We start from the raw sequence: 19,349 nt of genomic DNA on the forward strand, positions 1-19,349 counted from the left end.
AACTAAAGGGTTTTCAGATTTTCAGCACTTTGCAGGAAAGACTCTTTAACTAAGCTGACATTAGTCAAGCCAAAGTGATCAAGCTGAGCTGTGCTGCAGATGGCACAGAGCCGAGCCCGTCCTCGCAGAGTCGCTGGCCCTGGCACAGCACCAGCCGCCGCTGGTGGAGTTGAACCACGAGGCCCTCCCTGTTGTGCTCTAAATAAGACATCTAACTGAGAGCGAAGTCTGGGGGGAGTGCTCAGAGGGCAGAAGGAGGTTGCAGGAAGCCCATGGGGACAAACGTGCTGGCCCCGCTGCGGGTCTGGCTCCGCGGGGTGGTCCCGGGGAGGTTGTGCCGGGGCAGCAGCCTCAGTGCCCGTGGAAGAGCAGGGAGAGCACAGGATTCCTACCACCGTCCTTCTCTGGGCTTCAGTCAGTTGATGGTGCTTGGCTTTGCGATTTCTTTATTTCCAGTGACAGGTCCTATTTCTGGAGGCTGTGCCCTGACCCAGCAGTAAGATCATTCCATTACCAGGAGCAGTTTTGTTTCTCTAGCTTTCACCTTCGTTTCTGCTGCGGAGATCCCATGCTGACGAGCACTTAGCTGGGTTAGGCTGGAGTTAATTTTGGTTCCGTGACCAGTGAGGTGTACCAGGTGCCTGCTAGCAACCCGGGGGTCCCAAAGGCTTTGAAGGGTTCAGAGGAAGGCTCTGGCATTCCTACCTGTGTATGTACCCACCCCTTCTACTGACTGCACTTCTATTCACAGAACTTAGCTGAAATTCACATTGCTGTCTCGATAGGTTTGGCAGCAAGGAGGAATACATGTCCTTTATGAATCAGTTCCTGGAACATGAATGGACTAACATGCAGAGGTTTCTACTGGAGATTTCCAATCCCGAAACCATCTCGAACACGGCTGGCTTTGAAGGCTACATCGACCTGGGCCGGGAACTCTCCACCTTGCACTCGCTGCTCTGGGAAGTCATTTCCCAACTGGAGCAGGTATTGGGGGGGTCACAGGGGCAGGCCAGGGGAGGGGAGCATGGTTGGCCAGTGCTGAGCATTATGTACCACACCACACACCTCCCCGTGTCCAGCAGGAACCAGTCCATTAGCTGTTTCTGTGCACAGCAAAGCTGTTGCTAACCCCGAGCACTTCCCAGCCTTTGCACGTGCTGCAGAAGTAGCTCATTCTTTACGTCCTTCTCAGAGGCAGGTGAGTGCAGCTCTTCCCCTCCTCTGCTGCTCATCGTGGAGGGGTGAGGATGGAGGGGCATGTGGGATGAGAAGGCAGAGCTGCTGAACACCAGGATTTTCTCTGTCCCAGCAGATTCAAAAGGTGTCTTTTTAGCTCAAAGGATTTTTGTCAAGAGACCTGGACCAGGCATGGCTGTAATTGTCACCTTCTGTATCTGAACTTTGTTAATCACACTTGCTTCCCCGGCCCCACAGCAGCACGTGGTTTGTGGGACATCCCATACCCTCAACAGTGAGGGTGAATGGTGAAGAAAATGAATGTTGTTAATGTGGTTCGGTGAAGAGACTGTCCAGCAACTGGCAAAGCCCACAGTTCTCTAGAAAAACATAAGGTGTTGGTAGTAATTCTGCTCTCTTTTTTTGCCCAGGCCACTGCAACAAAACTCGGGCCTCTGCCTCGGATCCTGAGGGACGTCAACTCAGCACTCAGCAACCCGGCCTGCGTGCAGGTCTCGGTGACGGCTGATCACACCGCGTCCACACCCAACGCTGGCAACAGCATCTCTGCAGGGCTGCAGAAAATGGTGATAGAGAATGACTTATCTGGGTAAGAGCATAAAAGGTCGTCTGGGAAATACTGAATATTCATCTGCTGCCAAAGCCTGAGCACCTGCGGGGACAGGCAGGACAGGGAGCAGTGTGGGGGTGCCTGATCCATTGACTAGGCTTTCCCCTGGATGTAGTTCAGCTCTGACTCTAGAGAAAGCAGTGGGTGGTAGGGCAAGCACGTGGCTCCCTCCTGTGTCCCCTGAGAGCCACTGGGGATGTGGTGTCTGGGAAATAAGGACTTGGCTGTTCTGGTCTCAGCTGTTGAGATGTGGCTGCAGAAGCAAAACGTTCATCCTGTGAGGACTTGAGGGCTTGTTTGTGCTAACCTCAAAGGGATGGGTGACACCATGAAGTTCATTAGGTCTGCAAGTATGCAAGGTTTATGGGATTGGCCTCAGCCATCTTAGTAGGACACGGGTTACGTGCTGAATTCACTGAGATCCAAATCTGGACATTTCTCTGACAGTTGCCAGGCCTAACGATGAATTCCAGTCTGCTCTGTCCGGTTTTTTTAATAGTGGGTGTTTTTGATGATGAGCACTGATTCACAGACACAGACACCTAACATAGTTTTTGCCCTAATTACGTAGGGAGTTTCATTCATGGGGAGGATGACTCTCTTGCAGACCTATAATGTTTGTGTTTGTGGCAAATGAAATGGAGCCCACACAAATTGAAAGACTGTGCTAGTAATACAGTTTGTAAGTGGAAACTGCATAATATTTAACAGTTTAATTAGGAATGAAAGGCAGCAATGGCGTTGGACTTCCTCTAATCAGAGCTTTCATCTCTAATGCTTCCCAGCGTGAGGTGCAATTATTTAAATCTGATGCTATGGAGGATCTCTGACAATACGCTCTCACCCAAATACTTGCTTACAGTGCACCATCTTTGATCAGTGACATAGTCACATTAAGCTACTGCAAAGCTCTTTCTTCCTATCCCCAAGAAATCAATATTGCATGAATCAATGTTTCAGCAGGAGGAATGGGTGGATAACCTTCAGTGTCCAGGCTTCAGCTCTGCTGTTACGGCTCTGTCCGACCCTTGGTCTCCTGGTGTGGATCAGGCCCCCGTGATGCTCTGTGTTGTACGAGCGTTGGCCAGCGTGCCCTCTGGAGCTCATTGCCCAGGAGCAGAGCAGGGGACACGAGAGAGGCCTGGATGCAGGAAGGGTGACACGTGCTGTCAGGGTGATGGGTGGATGCAGCCAGGGGAGGCAGAGCGTGTCTGTGATGCCTCCTGCACGGCTCTCACCACCACCACACACCCCTCACTCCCCTGCCTGTGCCAGCATCCCATGGGGGGGTCCCGGGCTCCCCCGTCCCCCTGGCACCGTCCCTCCCCACTGGCAGCCCTGCCCCAGGGGTTACGTCCCCGTCCCACACCGCTGCGCCACGCTGATTTTTTCTGAGTGATTTCGTTTTCCTGCTCTGGTGCAGCATTCACAGCTCTTCTTTTTTGTTTTGTTTTCCTCTCCTCTTCCTTACGCACTGACTTCCCCGCAGTCTGATAGATTTCACACGGTTACCATCTCCAACCCCTGAAAACAAGGACTTGTTTTTTGTCACAAGGTCTGCTGGGGCCCAGCCCTCGCCTGCCCGAAGCTCCAGTTACTCAGAGGCCAATGAGCCCGACGTGCAGATGTCTAATGGCAGCAAGAGTTTGTCCATGGTGGACTTGCAGGACAATCGGCTCTTGGACAGTGGGGCCAACGCGCCGGGCACGGCTGACTCCCTCAATGACAGTCAGTCCTCCCTGGGGCAGTTGCAGGGCGTATGGACCACACGGACTCAGCAGAACAGCGTGACGGGCATGGCCACCGTGCGCCGGGTGGGCCAGACCCCCACCACGCCGAGCGGCGAGAGCGCGCCCGGCCGGCCCCAGCTCCTGGCGCCCCTCTCCTTCCAGAACCCCGTCTACCAAATGGCCGCCGGGCTGCCCCTCTCCCCCCGCGGCCTGGGCGACTCCGGCTCCGAGTGCCACAGCTCGCTCAGCTCCCACAGCAACAGCGAGGAGCTGACGGCCAACAAGCACGGCTTCGCCGCCCCTGCCGCCAGCGAGGACTTCGCCCGCCGGACGGGAGAGCTGGCCCGCCGGCAGCTCTCGCTGACGGAGAAGGGCGGCCAGCCCACCATGCCCCGGCAGAACAGCGCGGGACCGCAGAGGCGGATAGACCAGCCGCCCCCGCCGCCCCCGCCCGTCACCCGGGGCCGGACGCCGCCCTCCCTGCTCAACACGGTTCAGTACCAGAGACCCTCCAGCGGCAGCATGATGTCCTCCTCGCCCGACTGGCCAGGCAGCGGGGCCCGCCTGCGGCAGCAGTCCTCCTCCTCCAAAGGCGACAGCCCCGAGATGAAGCAGCGCACGATGCACAAACAGGTGAGTTGGGGGGCTGTCCCGGCCCTGGGTGTCGAAGGGGCCAGCGCGTGGACTTGGAGAAGAAATTGGCTGGTGGGGACTGCTGCAAAGGGAGGGGACGTTATCTTGGCTTTGAGGTGCCACATCAGTGCCATGCCCGTGGTGGCACTGCATGTGGGGATGGACCTTGGCTCTTGCACCCAGCATGGCCTGAGATGGAGGCGCTCCAGGGAAGGGGACACAGCCCAGCGTCCCTTCTCTGTGTCCCTCCGTTGCGTGGCATGTTGGCGTGTGACTGCCGCAAGGCGGTAGGTGGCAGAGACAGGCGGGCGATGGCAGCCATGCCTCTGTCCTGCGCTACCATCTTGTCACTGCTTTGCCTCTCCATGCCCAGGCTCTCATCCCATGCCATAGTCAACCCCGCGCCATCTCCCAGACTTGGACCAGGCCCTGATCTTCTCTTGTAACTAGGAGTCTCCCTGCTGCCACTCCTGTCCCAGCGGAGCCACAGCACTCCCGGACCCTCCTGTGGGTGCCTCTGGGGAGGTGGGAGCCGTGAGGAAGGAGCGTGCTCCCCACCAAGAGTGAAGGTCCTGCTGGGCAGAGCTCTACCGTGATTCAGGCCCCAGACCACACACTGGTCTGCACAGAAATAAATTTCCCTATTGGTGGTGCTAAAATTGAAAGCAGTAGATCACAGACCCAGGGCCCTCTGGTTTTCCTGGCACGGATAAATTGTTTTTCCAGTGCTCGTTTATTCATTCTGCATTTCAGAACTAGCCCTATAGAAAGTTAGCACAGTAGGGCCTCTCAGTGCCTAAAGGAAGAGGTTTTAAAGATAACACAGACCCAGAGAACGTGGACAACTGGCAAGAGGTCGCTGCGTCTCAGCCCAGGCCCAGCATTAAGGCACCTTTTCAACAGGATGGTGTTGGGAGAGCAACCGAGTGGGTGCAACTGCCTCCCCGTGGCCGGGCAGCCGCGGAGGCCGGTGTCGGTGCTGCCCTGGAAGGCTGTTCTGTCAGCCCCATGTGTACGGCATCGATTCGTAAGCACTGACATTAGCAGGCATCCCGTGTAGCGGCATCTGTAGAAAGTGGATCGATACTCGTTAGGTGCAGAGGGCACAGAGCTCCACAAGCAGCAGCAGCCCGTTTGGTAGCGGAGTTTCTTGTAGAAAGAGAGAACAGTGAGCTCCGAGTGACCTTTGGAAAGCCCTGGCCAAGTTGTGTTTGCAGATCTTTCCTCCACCCACTCCTGTTGTCCTCTCAACGTTTCTCTCAAGACCTGAAGCCCTCGGAATGCACGTCCTACCCTTCATCTGCGTATTTCACTTGGGTGTTAGCAGCCTCTGTGAACCGTGATGAAACTGCTCATAGTGGGTGGTATTAAATGCTGTTTGAGAACAAAGAAATCCCATTTGGTGACCATCTTAGTAGAAGTCCATGAACTTCGTTCCTGCCAGCCAGAAGTGCTTCCTCTACCGCTGTGAGTTCCTCTGCTGAATTGACTTCCCCACTGTCCTGGGCCAGATCAGATGTCTTTTTTTACTTCTTCAGAGGCAGAAGAAAGAGGCAGAAGGCCTCCTGCACAGTGGGCTGAGCTCTGCTCACTGACAGCCTTGGACCGGTGGCCTTAACACTGCTGAAGTGACCCTGGGTGGCCAGTGCTCCTCAGCCAGAATTCTGAGAAGCAGCCACAAGTACAGTGCTGGAGATGGAAGAAAAAGCAGAAAGCCACAAGCTGGGTGAGGGATGAGAGCAAGTGATGTTCATGAGCCAAGTCTGAGGCTTGTGATGTAAAATTCTGGAAGTTGAAGACCAGAGTGGAAGATGTCATTGGAAAGCCCCAGCGAGTTGATTAAACCAGTTCCCACTCCTTCTGAGTATGGACCCTTGGCAGTGACCGGGTTTCTCTGCTGTCCAGAGGTTTGAATGAAGAAGAAAGTCCCCGACATTTCTGACTTATTAACTTGAATTCCCTCAACCAAGTCATCCAGATCCCTCGTGTTCATCCAAGAAACTGTTTACTGCAGTGTGTAATGAGCCAGGATGGAGGGGAAATAGCTGGAGATTCACTTCCTCAACCTTGTGATGTGGTTGGAAAATATTTAGGCCATGCTAGGAGTGAAAAGCAGCAGCTCTGGCTCAGTGACCATTGAACATCACTGCTACAGGAACAAACCTAGGGATGATCTACTAAGATGTCGAGCACTTAGACCTCTCCAGTATCATAAGTGTGGTCTCAGCCAAAAAGAAACCTACCTCTTCCAGGAAGGCACCTGCATGACCAAAAGGAGCACTGCAGTTTGCAGACCTTGTTGTATCTGTGTGAAATCTCCACAACAAGCCAAAAGATGACTCAGGAAGAGAGGCTGAAGAGTTGAGTGACCCCTCTGCTTGTGGAGTGGACATACCACATCAGCCACTCCGTTCTCCTGCAGCTCTGCGCTTCTCGGGCCGTGTCCCCCCGAGGTGACAGGGCCTGCTCAGAAACCTGGCCTGTTGCTTTCAGCAGGACCCCACCGTTGTACATCTGTCCCAGGGTAGCACAGGGAAGAATCCAGCCTTTTTGACCTAAAATAATGCGGGGTGCCAAACAGGAGCTGTTCCTACCCCCCAGCCCCGAGCACTCTGGTAGCTCAGGCCCGTTCCTTGCTGTGTGAGCAGCACGGGAGAGGGCTTGCTTGGAAGGAAATTCTCTCTCTCCAGCTTCATGACCATTTCTGTTACAGGTTTTTCTTTTGTTATGGTTGTATGTTTCATTGTAGGCCCCTTCTCCTGTGAACCCCAATGCCCTGGACCGCACTGCTGCTTGGCTTTTGAATATGAACATGCAGTTTTTAGAAGATGAAAGCATTGACCCAGATTCCAAGCACAGGGATAAGCTCAGGAATAAGGACGAGCTCAGCCAAGCAGAAAAGGTAAAACCTGATTGGATTGAAACAAGTTTCTAAATAGAGAGAGGATTTCCTTGAATGTCGTTCTTCTGAGTGCCCTGGGGACAAGGTGGGCTGTGTGGCAGGTCCCTGCCCAGGAGAGAGGGTTGTCAGGGTGCTCTGTGCTCTCTTCTGTCCCACCGGCCACGTGTTGCCACCCACAGAACAGCAGACGTCACCCTCCCTGAACCTCTTTCCTGTTTTCCCAGCACAGACATGTTTCTGTTTTCGTTACAATAGCCTTCCTGTTCTCATTTTTCTGTGCTGTGTGCTGTCACCTCTTAAGTTCAGGTGCAATGCCAAAGGCAGGTGTGGTAGGGATGGGGAGGTACGAGGCGGTGGCTGTCCCAGGAGAAGCAGGGCAGTTCTGTGAGAGCTCACCCCATTTCTTCCTGCCTTTCTGCTCCTTTGGGCATTCCTGTAAATTCACAGACATGTACCGATCAGACAGCAGCTGACACAGACAAATGTACATGTTTGGCACACTTTGTTTGTAGAGATACAGGAATCTTGACTGCCACCTCAGCAGAGACACTAGCAGGCAGCAGATCAAAGGGAAGGAGTTCTCGGACCGGTGCATCATGCACAGGGTTATTGTTGCACTTAGTCATTGAAGGGTTTCTGAAGGGGTTCAGCGCTCATTCGAGTCCATAATTGAGATGACAGTGGCAGGTTCTGCTGTTCCAGTGGCGCTGCAGAGAGGTGGGATGCTGTAGGAGCACCCAACGGTGTGCTGGCCACCTCCATCCCACGCCTGCCAGCTCCCGCGGGCGGGCAGATGGCCTCCACTGTGGACATGGCCCATGCCAGGCGTTGTCACTCATCCCCTTCCTGGCACCCTCCCCGTGACACGGGCTCAGCTTTTACCAGCTGGGCACTCACAGGGGCTGCTCTCTTGCCCTGCCAGCCCAAGGGGCTGCTGACCCCAGGACGTGCCTGTCCTGTGCCGAGAGGTCCTCCTGATGGTAGGCGAGGGTGGGATTGCCTTCTCTGAGGGTATTGCAGGAAACAGGTCCCTGTCCCGAGTTCCAAGGGAGCCCCCACCCCCAGGAGCCTGCTCTCTCATTCCCATGCAGCATCTTCTCTTACTTTGCTGTCACATCAGTCACTGACATTAAAGATCGCCATTAGCATAATCTCTCTCCCCATGACTGTGAGACACGAACGGTAACCGAGAATGAGACAAGTGTTCTAGAGACAGGAGCGACTCCTTCGGGCTCTGAGGCCTCTCCTGCTATCACTTGAGCTCACTTACGCTGCTTCTATTTTAAGGCTAGGGTAGGTATTTAATCTTTCCTGTTCAAGCAACTCCCTTCTGTCTGACTCTAGTGCTTCTGTGCAACTGTATGGGCGTTTGTGTTCCCTCATCGCTCCAGGTTACATGTGCAAACTGTGTCGCTTCAGTGCCGCAGTGAAAGCTTTGCTAAAGGGAGAACAGAGTGGTCTGTGCTGCCCGTCCCTGCCCGGGCAGAAGGAGCTCAGGGGTCCTGCCCATCCGCCTGCCACGGCCCCAGTTCTTTGGCAACTCAAGAAGAACATCAGCATGATAAATTTTCAGTCCTTAGGAGCTGTTAACAGAGATTTCTGCCGTCAGCTGCTCTGCTCCTGGAGTGATGGCAGGAAAGCAGCGTGGGTTTCCACGGGCTGGGGGTCCAGCTGAACAGGTACAAGAGCAGCAGCTGATCTGCTGGTCCCATTCCCCAGCAGGACCCTCAGAACTGGGACACAACCAGGGCCATCGTTTCAGTGCTTAGACAGGGGATGATGGCCAAAGGGGAAGGCTGTATTTTCAGCTCAACAAGGCAAAAGGCAATAAAGCACATTTTTGTCAGTTCATGAATAACACTTGCAGCTTTGTAACAGACTTCATGAGTCAGATGGAAGTCTTTTTCCCATATCTGACTCTTTAAAAGCAGCTTGTTAAATGATCAACTCCATGCTAATTCTAAGGTTATTCCAGTTGAGATTTTTTTTGTTTTAAAGAAAATTTCCAAAGATAATTTTTTTTGAATTTAAAGCTGGGGGTTTCTGTACAGCCACACACTGGCTTTTCCTTTAGCAAAGCAAGTTGTACTGAATGCTGTGCTTCTGCCATAGCTGAGCCTAATCTTACTGAGTTAGAAAGCTCTTCATTTTTATAATTGCTTTATGTGGTTCTGCTGCTGCTGATTTTTAGCTTCCTCTGAATGCCCAGTGCAACTGTGGGGTCTTGGCTTCATGCAGCAGCTCTTCTCAGATTGAACCCTGGTTTGACACCCGAGTGTGGTTTCAAAAGGTGGCAGGGCTCACTGGCCCCGCTCCCCAGCCACTTGCCCTCGCCTTGCTGAGGGGCAACCACTCTGTGCCAAGATGGTGGTGGCCTCTGTGTGTCCCTGTGGCAGAGCCCGCTGCCTGGCAGGTGGCACTAACAGCTCCTGCCTGGCTTCCAGCCCCTCCAGAACACCCACATTTTATTGTCTTAGACCGAAGAGCTCATGTGTCAACCCAAAACCCCACCGGTGCGGCTCCTGCCTGTGGCCACCCCCGCGCTGTCGGTGTGAGGACGGTGCCCGCTGCGTTTGCCATTCGCTCGCTCTAACCCGCGTTCCTGAAATGCCAGACTCTGCTAACAACCCCTTCTCTGAACCTGCCAGTGACCTGCCCGCCCAGCGGATCCCAGCATCGCTCCTAGCCCCGCGCGGAGAAGACCGAAGAGGAGGTGTCGGCAAGCGGGGTTGTCTGATACGGGTTTGCAGCTAGTCTAATGCAAGGAGAGGGGCATGACCGGGTTATGGGGAGATCCTGGCAAGGGCAAAGCCCTACTGGGTAACGTGCCTCATGTGTTTTCTCCTCCTGTGTCTGTCCCTGCGTGCCGTAGTACCAGCAGGACCTAGTGGTGCTGCAGGACAAGCTTCGCATCTCCAACAAGAAGCTGGAGGAATATGAGACTCGCTTCAAGTGCCAGGAGGAGACAACGCAGAAGCTGGTGCTGGAGTATCAGGCCAGGCTGGAGGAGAGCGAGGAGAGGCTCCGGAGGCAGCAGGAGGATAAGGAGATCCAGATGAAGGGCATCATCAGCAGGTACAGGGGAGGTGGGAGTGCTGGAGATGCAGGTTTCTTTGGAGGTACAGACGGGTTTCCCATGAGGGTTTTCCAGCATTTATTCACTTTCTTCCCCTTCTGGGTTGCAGTTCCTGGTGGGATTTCAAGCCCTGGCTCTTTGGGTCCCCCATCCTTGTTCCCTGGGACAAGGAAAACCCCATTTTTCTGATTCACAAAGGCAAAACTTCAGGAGGGGAGAGCTGGCAGCGCGCCCCAGCTCTCGGAGGATCTGGCAGGCTTGCTCTTCTGTTCATATGAGCGATAGATGTAACAGTTAAAATGTTCTTTTCCTGATGTTTAGCTAAAGATCTCATCACCACCCCATAACTCCTAGCTACAAATCCCTTTCTCCTGCCCAGTGTGGTGCAGTGTTTGCATCTGTGCAGGACACAGACTGTTCCACGTGCTTCACAGCTATCTGAGCCAAGACCACTTAGTGCCTTTAATCAGCCCTCGTTAATGGGTCAGCCTTCACTCTTCTGTATCACTTAAGCTTTGGGCCAGTCTGCTATAGAGGTCTCTAGAGACAGAAGACTGGTTCTGAGCTGGTTTGTGTGTAAAAAGAGGCAGTGCCAATGACTGTATGTGTCTCCTTTGTGCTCCACTGCACAACTGTGGGTCCTGGGCACATCTCAGGGTGTGCTTCAGCACTGCAGTGGGAGGTGAGATGGCTTGAGCTGGTGTGGCTGATGGGGGCTGCTTTGTGAGGCCAGTGCTGGCTGTAGAGCAGCTTCTCTGCTATTTCACAGCTCTTGCTTCAGAGATGTACATCAGCCCTTTGCTTCCTTGGTGTCAGGACTAAATGAGGACATGATCTGTAGCCTTCACTCCGGGTGGCGGATTCAGGCGTGCGTGAGACGGAGATCGGGGCTTCACAGAGCCCAACAAGTGTAATTCTTTTCTTGTCTGTTTGGCTACCAGGCTGATGTCAGTTGAGGAGGAACTAAAGAAGGACCACGCAGAAATGCAGGCTGCCGTGGATTCCAAGCAGAAGATTATCGATGCACAGGTGAGTCCCTGATCCCAAGGGCTGCAGCACTTCTCGGGGTGAGCCCGCTGCCGTGCAGCCTCCCCGCCATGCAGCAGTGCCAGCTCGAGCTGGGTGAGCACCGAGCTGCAGTCGGTGGTGGAGCTGGTCAGAATCTGGCAGGATGTGATTTATTGTCACAACATTTGCACTCGTACAGCTGCTTCCAGCCTTGGAGCTTGGCAGGTGGCACAGAGGATGGGGGGTGGCAGTTTGTGGAAGGATCGTGCCCACAATTCAGTCAGCTTGTGGAAGGATCGTATCCTCATTGGCTCAGCTTGAGGTCCCTTGAGCTTTGCTTGGTGTTCATGTTCCCATAATTCCCGTAATTCTGGATACAAGGAACACAAAGCCCGGCCAGAGCAAAGCCAGCATCTTTGTTCAGCCCGTGGGTTGTGGTTTGCCGGATTGTTGAGCTCAGTTATTGCTGTGGATTGCAATGCCAGGGCAGCATCAGATTGGGGGTGCAAAACGCTACACTTGGAAAAGAGAATATGTAAATAGCGTCCATAATCTTTTCATTTGCCTAGGCAGAGATCAGCACCTTCTCAGCAGCTAGGCCTTCCCACAGGTTGTGGCTGAGGGATGGCATATCCTAGGCTTATTCGTAACAACCCTATTAAGCACTTGTGAGTCACTCCTCATGACTAATTTACTGTATAGCTAATTAAAAAGGAGATGAGAGAGTAGTAACTTTGTGAAAAGAATCACTGTTTTTCTGTAGAGTAATTTGTTCAAAGCTAGTAAATGATGGTGTTCCCTTCTGTGCTCAGGCAGAGCCAGGCAGGTATCGGGGTGTCCGTACAGTGCGAGCGGAGCAGACACAGCCCGACAGCAGCTCCCCTTGGGGCTGCCCTGTCTCCTCCACCTTTGTGTGACCTGTGAGGCTCTCACCATGAGCCAGTCTGCACTGCCTGGGTCATCTCAGGCTCTACAGTAGAATTATAGAATGGTTAGAGTTGGAAGGGACCTTAAAGATCATCAAGTTCCAACCCCCTGCCCTGGGCAGGGACAGCTCCCACCAGACCAGGTTGCTCCAAGCCCCTGCTTGGAGCAAACTGCTGTGCTTTGAGTGGTTCCTCTTCCTTCCTGCTAAGGGCAGGCAGAGAAGGGCAACGACTTGTCCAGTGTCACAAAGAACAGGAGTGGCAGAATGGGGCTGCAACACCAAAGGTCTTGCTGCCATCCTTACCATACTGTGATTGGTGAGAGTTGCCATCAAAGCCACCCTCGGAGGCCACAAGTCATTTCAACTATTAATTTACACTAACAAAATCGATTAAACACTGACAGGAATAACTATCTTGGGAGAGCTTGGGCTTAGAGAAGGGATCTTCCCATCTTTGTAACAGCTGCAGTTAGAGCAAACAACAGTACAATGAGTTGCTGTGTAACTGAAGAATTAGAGAAACTCTATTATCTCTGTTTTCTTCAGGATGCTAAAGTGACTTTAGCTCACGTTGCACAGGAAAAGTGTTTGTGGCCCTGTGGATTTCAAAAAATGCTGTGTAGCACTGAAAAACCCCTCACCTGAGGATGCTGAAGAGAAAGGTGCTGGTCCATGGGGCTCGTGGGTCACTGTCTCGGGTCCAGCCCTGGGGTCACAGAAGGTGACAGAAGGTCTCCATCCTTTCCACTGACTGTTCTCCTCTGCCTCTCTGTTTGCAGGAGAAACGCATTGCTTCATTGGATGCTGCCAACGCACGGTTAATGAGTGCCCTTACTCAGCTGAAAGAGAGGTACAGCATGCAGACGCGTAATGGGATCTCCCCCACAAACCCAACTAAATTGCAGATTACAGAGAATGGAGAATTCAGAAACAGCAGTAATTGTTAACGCGTGGAGGGCGCTGCCGCAGGAGAGGAGGCCTGGCCAGAGAGACGGTGCAGCAGGAGGTGTGAGCCCCGGCTTCAGAGAACGGCTGCTCTCTCCCCCCAGAGAAACCAGCTCCTTTCTGCGGACGGCGCGCTTGACTGAGCCTTTGTGGGAGATGCTAATGCCAGCACATTGAGGGGACGGAGAGATCGAGTGTGAGATGAGTGGCATAAGGAAATAACATATATTTGAGAATCGCTGTCACTTGTTGGATTTAAAATCAGTGTTTAATGTTTAAACAAAAGTCACCTTTTTCCTTCTAAACTGCCCAAAGGATATGCCTCACCCCTCCCAGCAAGGAATAACGTCCTTGTGGTTGTAGTAGGTGAAATAAAGGGAGCTGGGCAGAGCCTGCAGCAGGCAGTGGCCCAGTAAGTCCAGTTCAGGGGTGCTGCTGGATGCAGCCGTAGGAGGGATGGCAGCACAGCTTGTGCCCCCCAAACCCCCCCGGAGCACAGCCCTCTCCCAAGGCAAACCCCCAGCCCAGCTTTGGCTGGGTGTGAGGCCACTGACCCTTACAGCCAGTAACCATCCACAGGGCATTTTCGCAGCTAATTAGGGCTTAATTAACTCCGCCCATGCAGGGAGCACAGTCCAGATGGAAGGTGGGGGCGCACACGGGGTGCGATGTGGCAGCCAAAGGGGTGCTGCCTGGGGAACCAGGGCAGTGGAGAAGGGCATGACTGGTGCTGCTGGGGGTCCCTGGGCAACCCCGGGGCAGCTGAGCGAGCCCATGGCTCTGGCACAGGGTGGATGGCAACTTGAGGAGTCCTCTCTCCAGCTCCTGCTCGCTCACGAGTAATGGGGAAGAGTCTTTGTAAGCAATAGTCCCCCCCAGGCACTGTGTGTGTCCCCCCCAACTTCTGACCACAGAATAAAGTAAATGTTGCCTGAGCTTGGCCCCGAGCCGTGACGGAGGGACCGGGGCTGGATTTCTGGTGCCTGGTACAATAGAGGGGAGTGAGGGGCTGCGTGGAGTGGCCGGCGTCTTGCGTGAGAAAGGGTTCGTTATGGGGATGTAATGCTCTGTGCAGAGATTATTTTTTTTTTTTTGCTATTTCTGGGGAGGAAGACAAACAAGAAAAAAGCCCTGAAGAACCATGAAGATCGGTAATTGTATTTCTTTTCTTTCACAGTATGCATTAGAAAAAAAAAGATCCCATTTTCTGGAATACTGTCCTCTTTAAATTGGGAATGAGCACTGCATGGAAATTAACCGGCTCGAAGAATGTAAAACATGGTCATAAGGGAGTAACCAACAAGAACAGCAGCCACCACCGAGAGCCCCCTTGTCAGGAGCACTGTGCAGGCATAAGCCAGGATTAGACTTTCCCAACTGCAGAAACGCAGATTCGGCACACGAGACACGATGTGCTCAGCGGAGGGGTCACCTCCTTAACGGGGGATTGTGCCGCTGACCTGCCGCCACGCTGTCTTTGTTGGTTTGTGGTTTGGTTTTTTTTATTGCTTTTTTTTTTTTTTTAAGTTAGCACTTCACGACTCCCACTCTCAGAGCAGGTCACTCGTTCCGAGAGGCAGAGAGCTTTCTCTGAGATACGGATGACAGTGTACAGTGTACAGGACATCTGCCTATTCCGCCCACTAAGGTTAAATACACTGCTCAACGCCTGTCCCAGCTCCTCCTGCCATGTGTAAATGTACAGTCAAAGGGACTGGGACGTTCCCTGGGCTCTGCACAGCTTAGGGTCCATCTCCAGCCTCGCACCACCCAGGCTGCCTGAGCAGGACACTTGGCCATGCTGCCCCCGCGGCCGTAAGGCTCAGTAACAGCATTCTTCCACACGCAGTTTGTTTTCAAAATTAAAGATTTTTTTTTTGTTGTTGTTTTTCCTAAACGTTTTTTTCTGTGCCCTGGAACCCTGGGCTGAGCCCGGTGCAGCTCGGTCCTTGGAGGAGCAAACGTGTTGCCCCGAGGTCTCCACACCCCGCCAACGCCTGCAGACCCCAAACGGAGCTCCTCAGAGAAAAAAAAATAAATCAATAACTTAAGTATTTATGGCAAGTACAGCCACCTTTGAATTTTGGAGACTAGCACAGATGGCTTTGAAGAACCTCACAAAACTGACAAGGTTACAACTGGAGAAAGACCCAGACAGGTTAGGAGTCCCCAGGGTGCTGTGAACCGTTGGGCACCTGCCCTGACATCTGCCTCTGCCCCAGAGGCAAACACTGTAAGAACCCTGCAAAAAAAAAAGACTCATTTTAAACCGCTTTTGCCCTGAGATGTACCTTTAGAGCTGATTGTTTTTGAGTTCCAAAATACTTGTGTTGCCAGAGACGGAAGTTTTCCAAGAGAGAAGGAACTAGAGGAATGGAGACACGATAGCAGGGCGTCCCACCGGCAGCGCGGTCCCTTTCAGGCGTGGAAGTGATTTTGGGATGCAGTCAGTGCTCTCCCTAAGAGCTGGAAAAAAGAGAAACACCCTCAAAAGAATTGTTTAGTACTGAAGCTAAGCACAGTACAGCTTTATCTGCTCAGCCACAAGCCAAGGCACCGCTCCCCCAGCCCTGAGCTGTCACAAACTCCTGCTTTAACCTCAAACTTGCAAATCACTGAACACACGTTGTTCTGCTGAAAGAGCAGGAACGCTTAAATCCTTCCACGAGTTATTAAAAATATCTTAGAAGTTCCACTGCCAGCACCTTCTGGAGTTGTTGCTTAGTTTCCTGAGCCAGTATGAAAAATTCAAATCAGGACAAAATGTGGTTACAGTAGAGACCCCCCCTTCCCCTGCTCTCCTTCCCCCGACACTCAACAACTGGAGCTCGCCCTGCCCTGCCCAGCTGGGGTGCTGGGGGGGGGCAGGCATCATGCTCCAGGCTCAGCTCAGTTCTGTTCCTTCAGTTTGTGTTTCTGTTATTTATAAACTGTACATTTCTCTCTGTGTGTGCGTGTGCGTCCCCGAGCGAGCGCCAGGGAGCCCACCAGCCCGGCCAGTCCCCCCCAACCTGGCCCTGGCCCAGCAATACTGGGGGGCAATCCCAGAGCAAAGCAACCACTATTTCCCCCCCCTCACTTACCCCCAGCGTTTCGTCAGCTGCTCCCTTCTTTTTCTTTATTTCGGTCTTGCGCTTTCTACAGTAAGAGGCTGTTCTAGTGCAAACTCGTCAAAGTGTAAACAAAATGAAAACACACTCAGATTTTTATCTCAATACGAGTCTTAATATTTTTTTTTTTGTAAATGTTTTCAGTGTTTACTGTAACGTATCTATCTCACTAACAGTTGTATATAGTAACTTACTTCTGGTGCTGCTTATTCGGTCAGGATTTGGCTGTTTCTCACTGCTGTTTTGGAGAGGTGGCCTCAAACTTACGAATCTGGAACCAGACCCAGGTTGTGATTTCAGCCTCCTCCCTTTGGAGACCTGAGGGAAGGGGAAGGGAGAGAAGCCTGGGCTCCAGATTTAGGGTTGGTCCACCTCAAGGATTCTGTTTTAAGAGTTTTGATTTGGGGTTTTGTCAAACTGTAGTGACCGCTTGTAAAAAAAAAAAAAAAGAAAAAAAAAGAAAAATCAAAAAATAAGAAGCAACATTTTGTGCGAAGGGGGATGAAACAGACTGACCAGTATCCCAGGGTCTCTGGGACTGCAAGTGTCATCATTTGGGACAGGGATTATGGCTTCAGTGCCAAAGGCCTGGAGGGACCCAAGTCCTTCCCCACGCCAGCTCCTCCTACAGTGTAGTCACCAGCCCCTTTTGCACCAGTTTAAGCAAATCCTGCCGCCATCCAAAGAGTCCTGCGTCACTCGGCATCGTCATTTGAGTCTGGTTGGTTTTTATTTTCTGCTTTTGCAGCTGTAAAGCACTGATTGCACTGTGAGAACACGCTGAATCCTCTGGCCTGGCAGCCCCGTAGGTTGCTGCAGGGTGTGGGACACAGGTTCTGCTACTACAACTACTCCTGGAGGGAGAAGGGACGTGGTGGACCCGAGCGAGGCGTCGCAGGCTCCCCTAGGAAAGCAATCAGCACGTAATCAGTCACTCCCATAGTCAGAGCACTCGTAGGCTTTTCACAGTTACTAATGTCCATACTCAGATGCAATAGAAACCACGCCAGGGTCTGTCCTGTGATGAACAAGGAGAGGAGCTTTAGTCCCAGGAGATGGAAGATGCACTGATGTGTTCAGCAGGACAGGCACGGGGCTCATTCCCCCGCCATCCTGGGGCTGAGGGGTAGCAGCCCCCAGGAGACACCATTCTGACAGCAGCCCCTATGGCCAGTGGTGTCCAGCAGCTCCACCGAGGTCACTGCCCCATCCCTGACATTGAGCTTTGCTGGGAGAGCGCCAAGTAGAAAGTCCAAAGGCAAGACCTGTGACCCTGTCCCCAGGGTGGGTGCCCGGCAGCTTTCCCTCCTTCCACCTGCCATGACTGCCAGGGTCAGCCTTGTCCCCAAAGGTTGGCCTTCAGCCCAAGCCAGGCCTCCAGCCCGGCCAGTTCTAGGACATGGTGTGGGCCACAGTGGCCTCATTGCCACCAGGAGATCCCTTAGCTGGCCCCAGGAAGGGGCACTGCCCATCCCTGACTCTCCGGGGCAATTTGGGTAGAGACTGAGTAGCCACAAGGCTTGGACTTGTGGCACCTGCCCTGCCCTGAGGGCCACCAAGCCCCGTCCTGCCCCTGCAGATAACTGATGCCTTTTTCCTTGGGGAAAATGACCCATGGGGGGTGAGGGAGGACGGCAGCAGCACCCCAACATGCAGCTCATGGGCTTTAGAAACCAAATCCAATCTTTGAGGGCGTTGCACAACATCCAGAAACCACCACGCTTTGGACAATGGCGCCCTGTTCAAGCATTGACCTTCACAGCTCACCCGAGCAGTGACATTGCTGTAAATGCCACATGGTCCTGCATCAGCTCCCGGTACCCAGAGTGCAGTCTCCATCCTCACATATTCCTTTATCATACATCACTGTGTCTTAAGATATACCTCTCTCTGTATATCTGCTTAGGCTGATACTTGTTCCTGATAAGCAGTTGCTATGTTTTATATCCTCTTATAAAGAAAAGCAAATCTTTTTTTGTAAGTATGTTTAAAAACAAAAAGAAGCAAAGTGGAAGTGTTTGCTGAATCTACTTCAGCTCCTTTTAAACTATGTAATAATGTACAGAGAAAGTTGTTGGTGTTTAAAGAAATGATGTGGCCGTGCAATTTATGTACATTTGCAATTAGAAATATTAAAGATTTATTTAGATATTTTACATAAGTGCTCCAGCACCTCTAATGGGTCATTTCCAGTTTCTAGAGCATCTTGGCACACACTTGCCACGTGAACACATGGATGTTTCCAGACAGACCATTTGAAATGCTTCTCACAGCCGCATTTCAGCCATGGCTGACCCCCACCTTCCCATCTGTGCCCATCCCCCAGCCATGGGGAGCACTGGGCACCAGGGGAGACGGGGGACAAGCAGCTCCAAGGGCCCCCAACCCCCAGGACTTGGCCAGGAGCCCCATCCCTGCTTTGGGCACGTTGGCAGCCTGGAGAGGCCAGAAGGAGAAGATGCAGTGGGAGGTACCAGCAAATGGGCTGGAGCCCCTCTGCTGGGAGGGGGGGCTGAGAGAGTTGGGGGGGTTCAATCTGGAGAAGAGAAGGCTCCAGGGAGACCTTAGAGCCCCTTCCAGTCCCTCAAGGGGCTCCAGGAGAGATGGGGAGGGACTCTGGATCAGGGAGGGGAGCCACAGGATGAGGGGCATGTGGGCAGAGTGCCCACTGCTCCTTCCAAACCTTTCTTCTGTTTCACCAGGAAAAGCAGCAGAAAACTTGGAGGAGAGTCATTAAAACCCTGGGCAGCATCAACACTTCTGCCTCATTAACATCACCATAATTAGCTCCTCTGAGAGAGATGGGGGGGAGACAGGCTGGCTGCATCCAAGTGGCTGGGGATGTGGAGAGCACCTGTGGCCACTCCTGTGCCCAGACAGTAGCCCTGCACCTGGGCTGGTCACCGGGCTCTGCTGGCTCCCAGCAGGAACGAGCCAGGCAGGAGAACCTGCTGCTGCTGCTCCAGCCAGGAACACATGGCTGCCCAGGAGTGGAAGGCTAAAACTCTCCCTCTGAGTCCTGAGGGACAGGGCAGAGACTCTCCCATCTCCTGTGTGGGCGAGTCCCATCCATGGGGACATCTGCCCGGGATCAGATCCCCTGGGCCACCACCTCCCGGCCATCTCCAACCCGGGGAAGCCACAGGCTTCCAGCACCTTGGAAACAGGCAAAGGGTCCTGCCCATCACACGACCGAGGGGACCAACA

General features: G+C 53.1%; 1 protein-coding gene across 15 annotated transcripts in view; it reads left to right on the top strand.

Moving 5' to 3' along the window:
- Positions 1–18,298, top strand: part of DAB2IP (DAB2 interacting protein) — a 202,076-nt gene extending 183,778 nt beyond the window's left edge. For 11 of the 15 annotated variants that reach the window (XM_014942895.1, XM_014942900.1, XM_014942901.1 and 8 more), the window contains 7 exons: positions 786–987; positions 1,611–1,789; positions 3,300–4,173; positions 6,923–7,075; positions 9,948–10,150; positions 11,093–11,180; positions 12,867–18,298. In XM_014942895.1, the coding sequence (XP_014798381.1) occupies positions 786–987; positions 1,611–1,789; positions 3,300–4,173; positions 6,923–7,075; positions 9,948–10,150; positions 11,093–11,180; positions 12,867–13,034 (1,867 nt within the window). In that variant the 3' untranslated portion in view covers positions 13,035–18,298. The remainder of the gene's footprint in view (positions 1–785; positions 988–1,610; positions 1,790–3,299; positions 4,174–6,922; positions 7,076–9,947; positions 10,151–11,092; positions 11,181–12,866) is intronic. The other 4 variants (XR_001412131.1, XM_014942897.1, XM_014942896.1 and 1 more) reach the window with 4 other exon arrangements.
- The last annotated feature ends 1,051 nt before the right edge of the window (positions 18,299–19,349 follow it).

Source organism: Calidris pugnax, unplaced genomic scaffold (assembly GCF_001431845.1).
Source record: "Calidris pugnax isolate Ruff unplaced genomic scaffold, ASM143184v1 scaffold102, whole genome shotgun sequence".
NCBI classification, from domain to species: domain Eukaryota; kingdom Metazoa; phylum Chordata; class Aves; order Charadriiformes; family Scolopacidae; genus Calidris; species Calidris pugnax.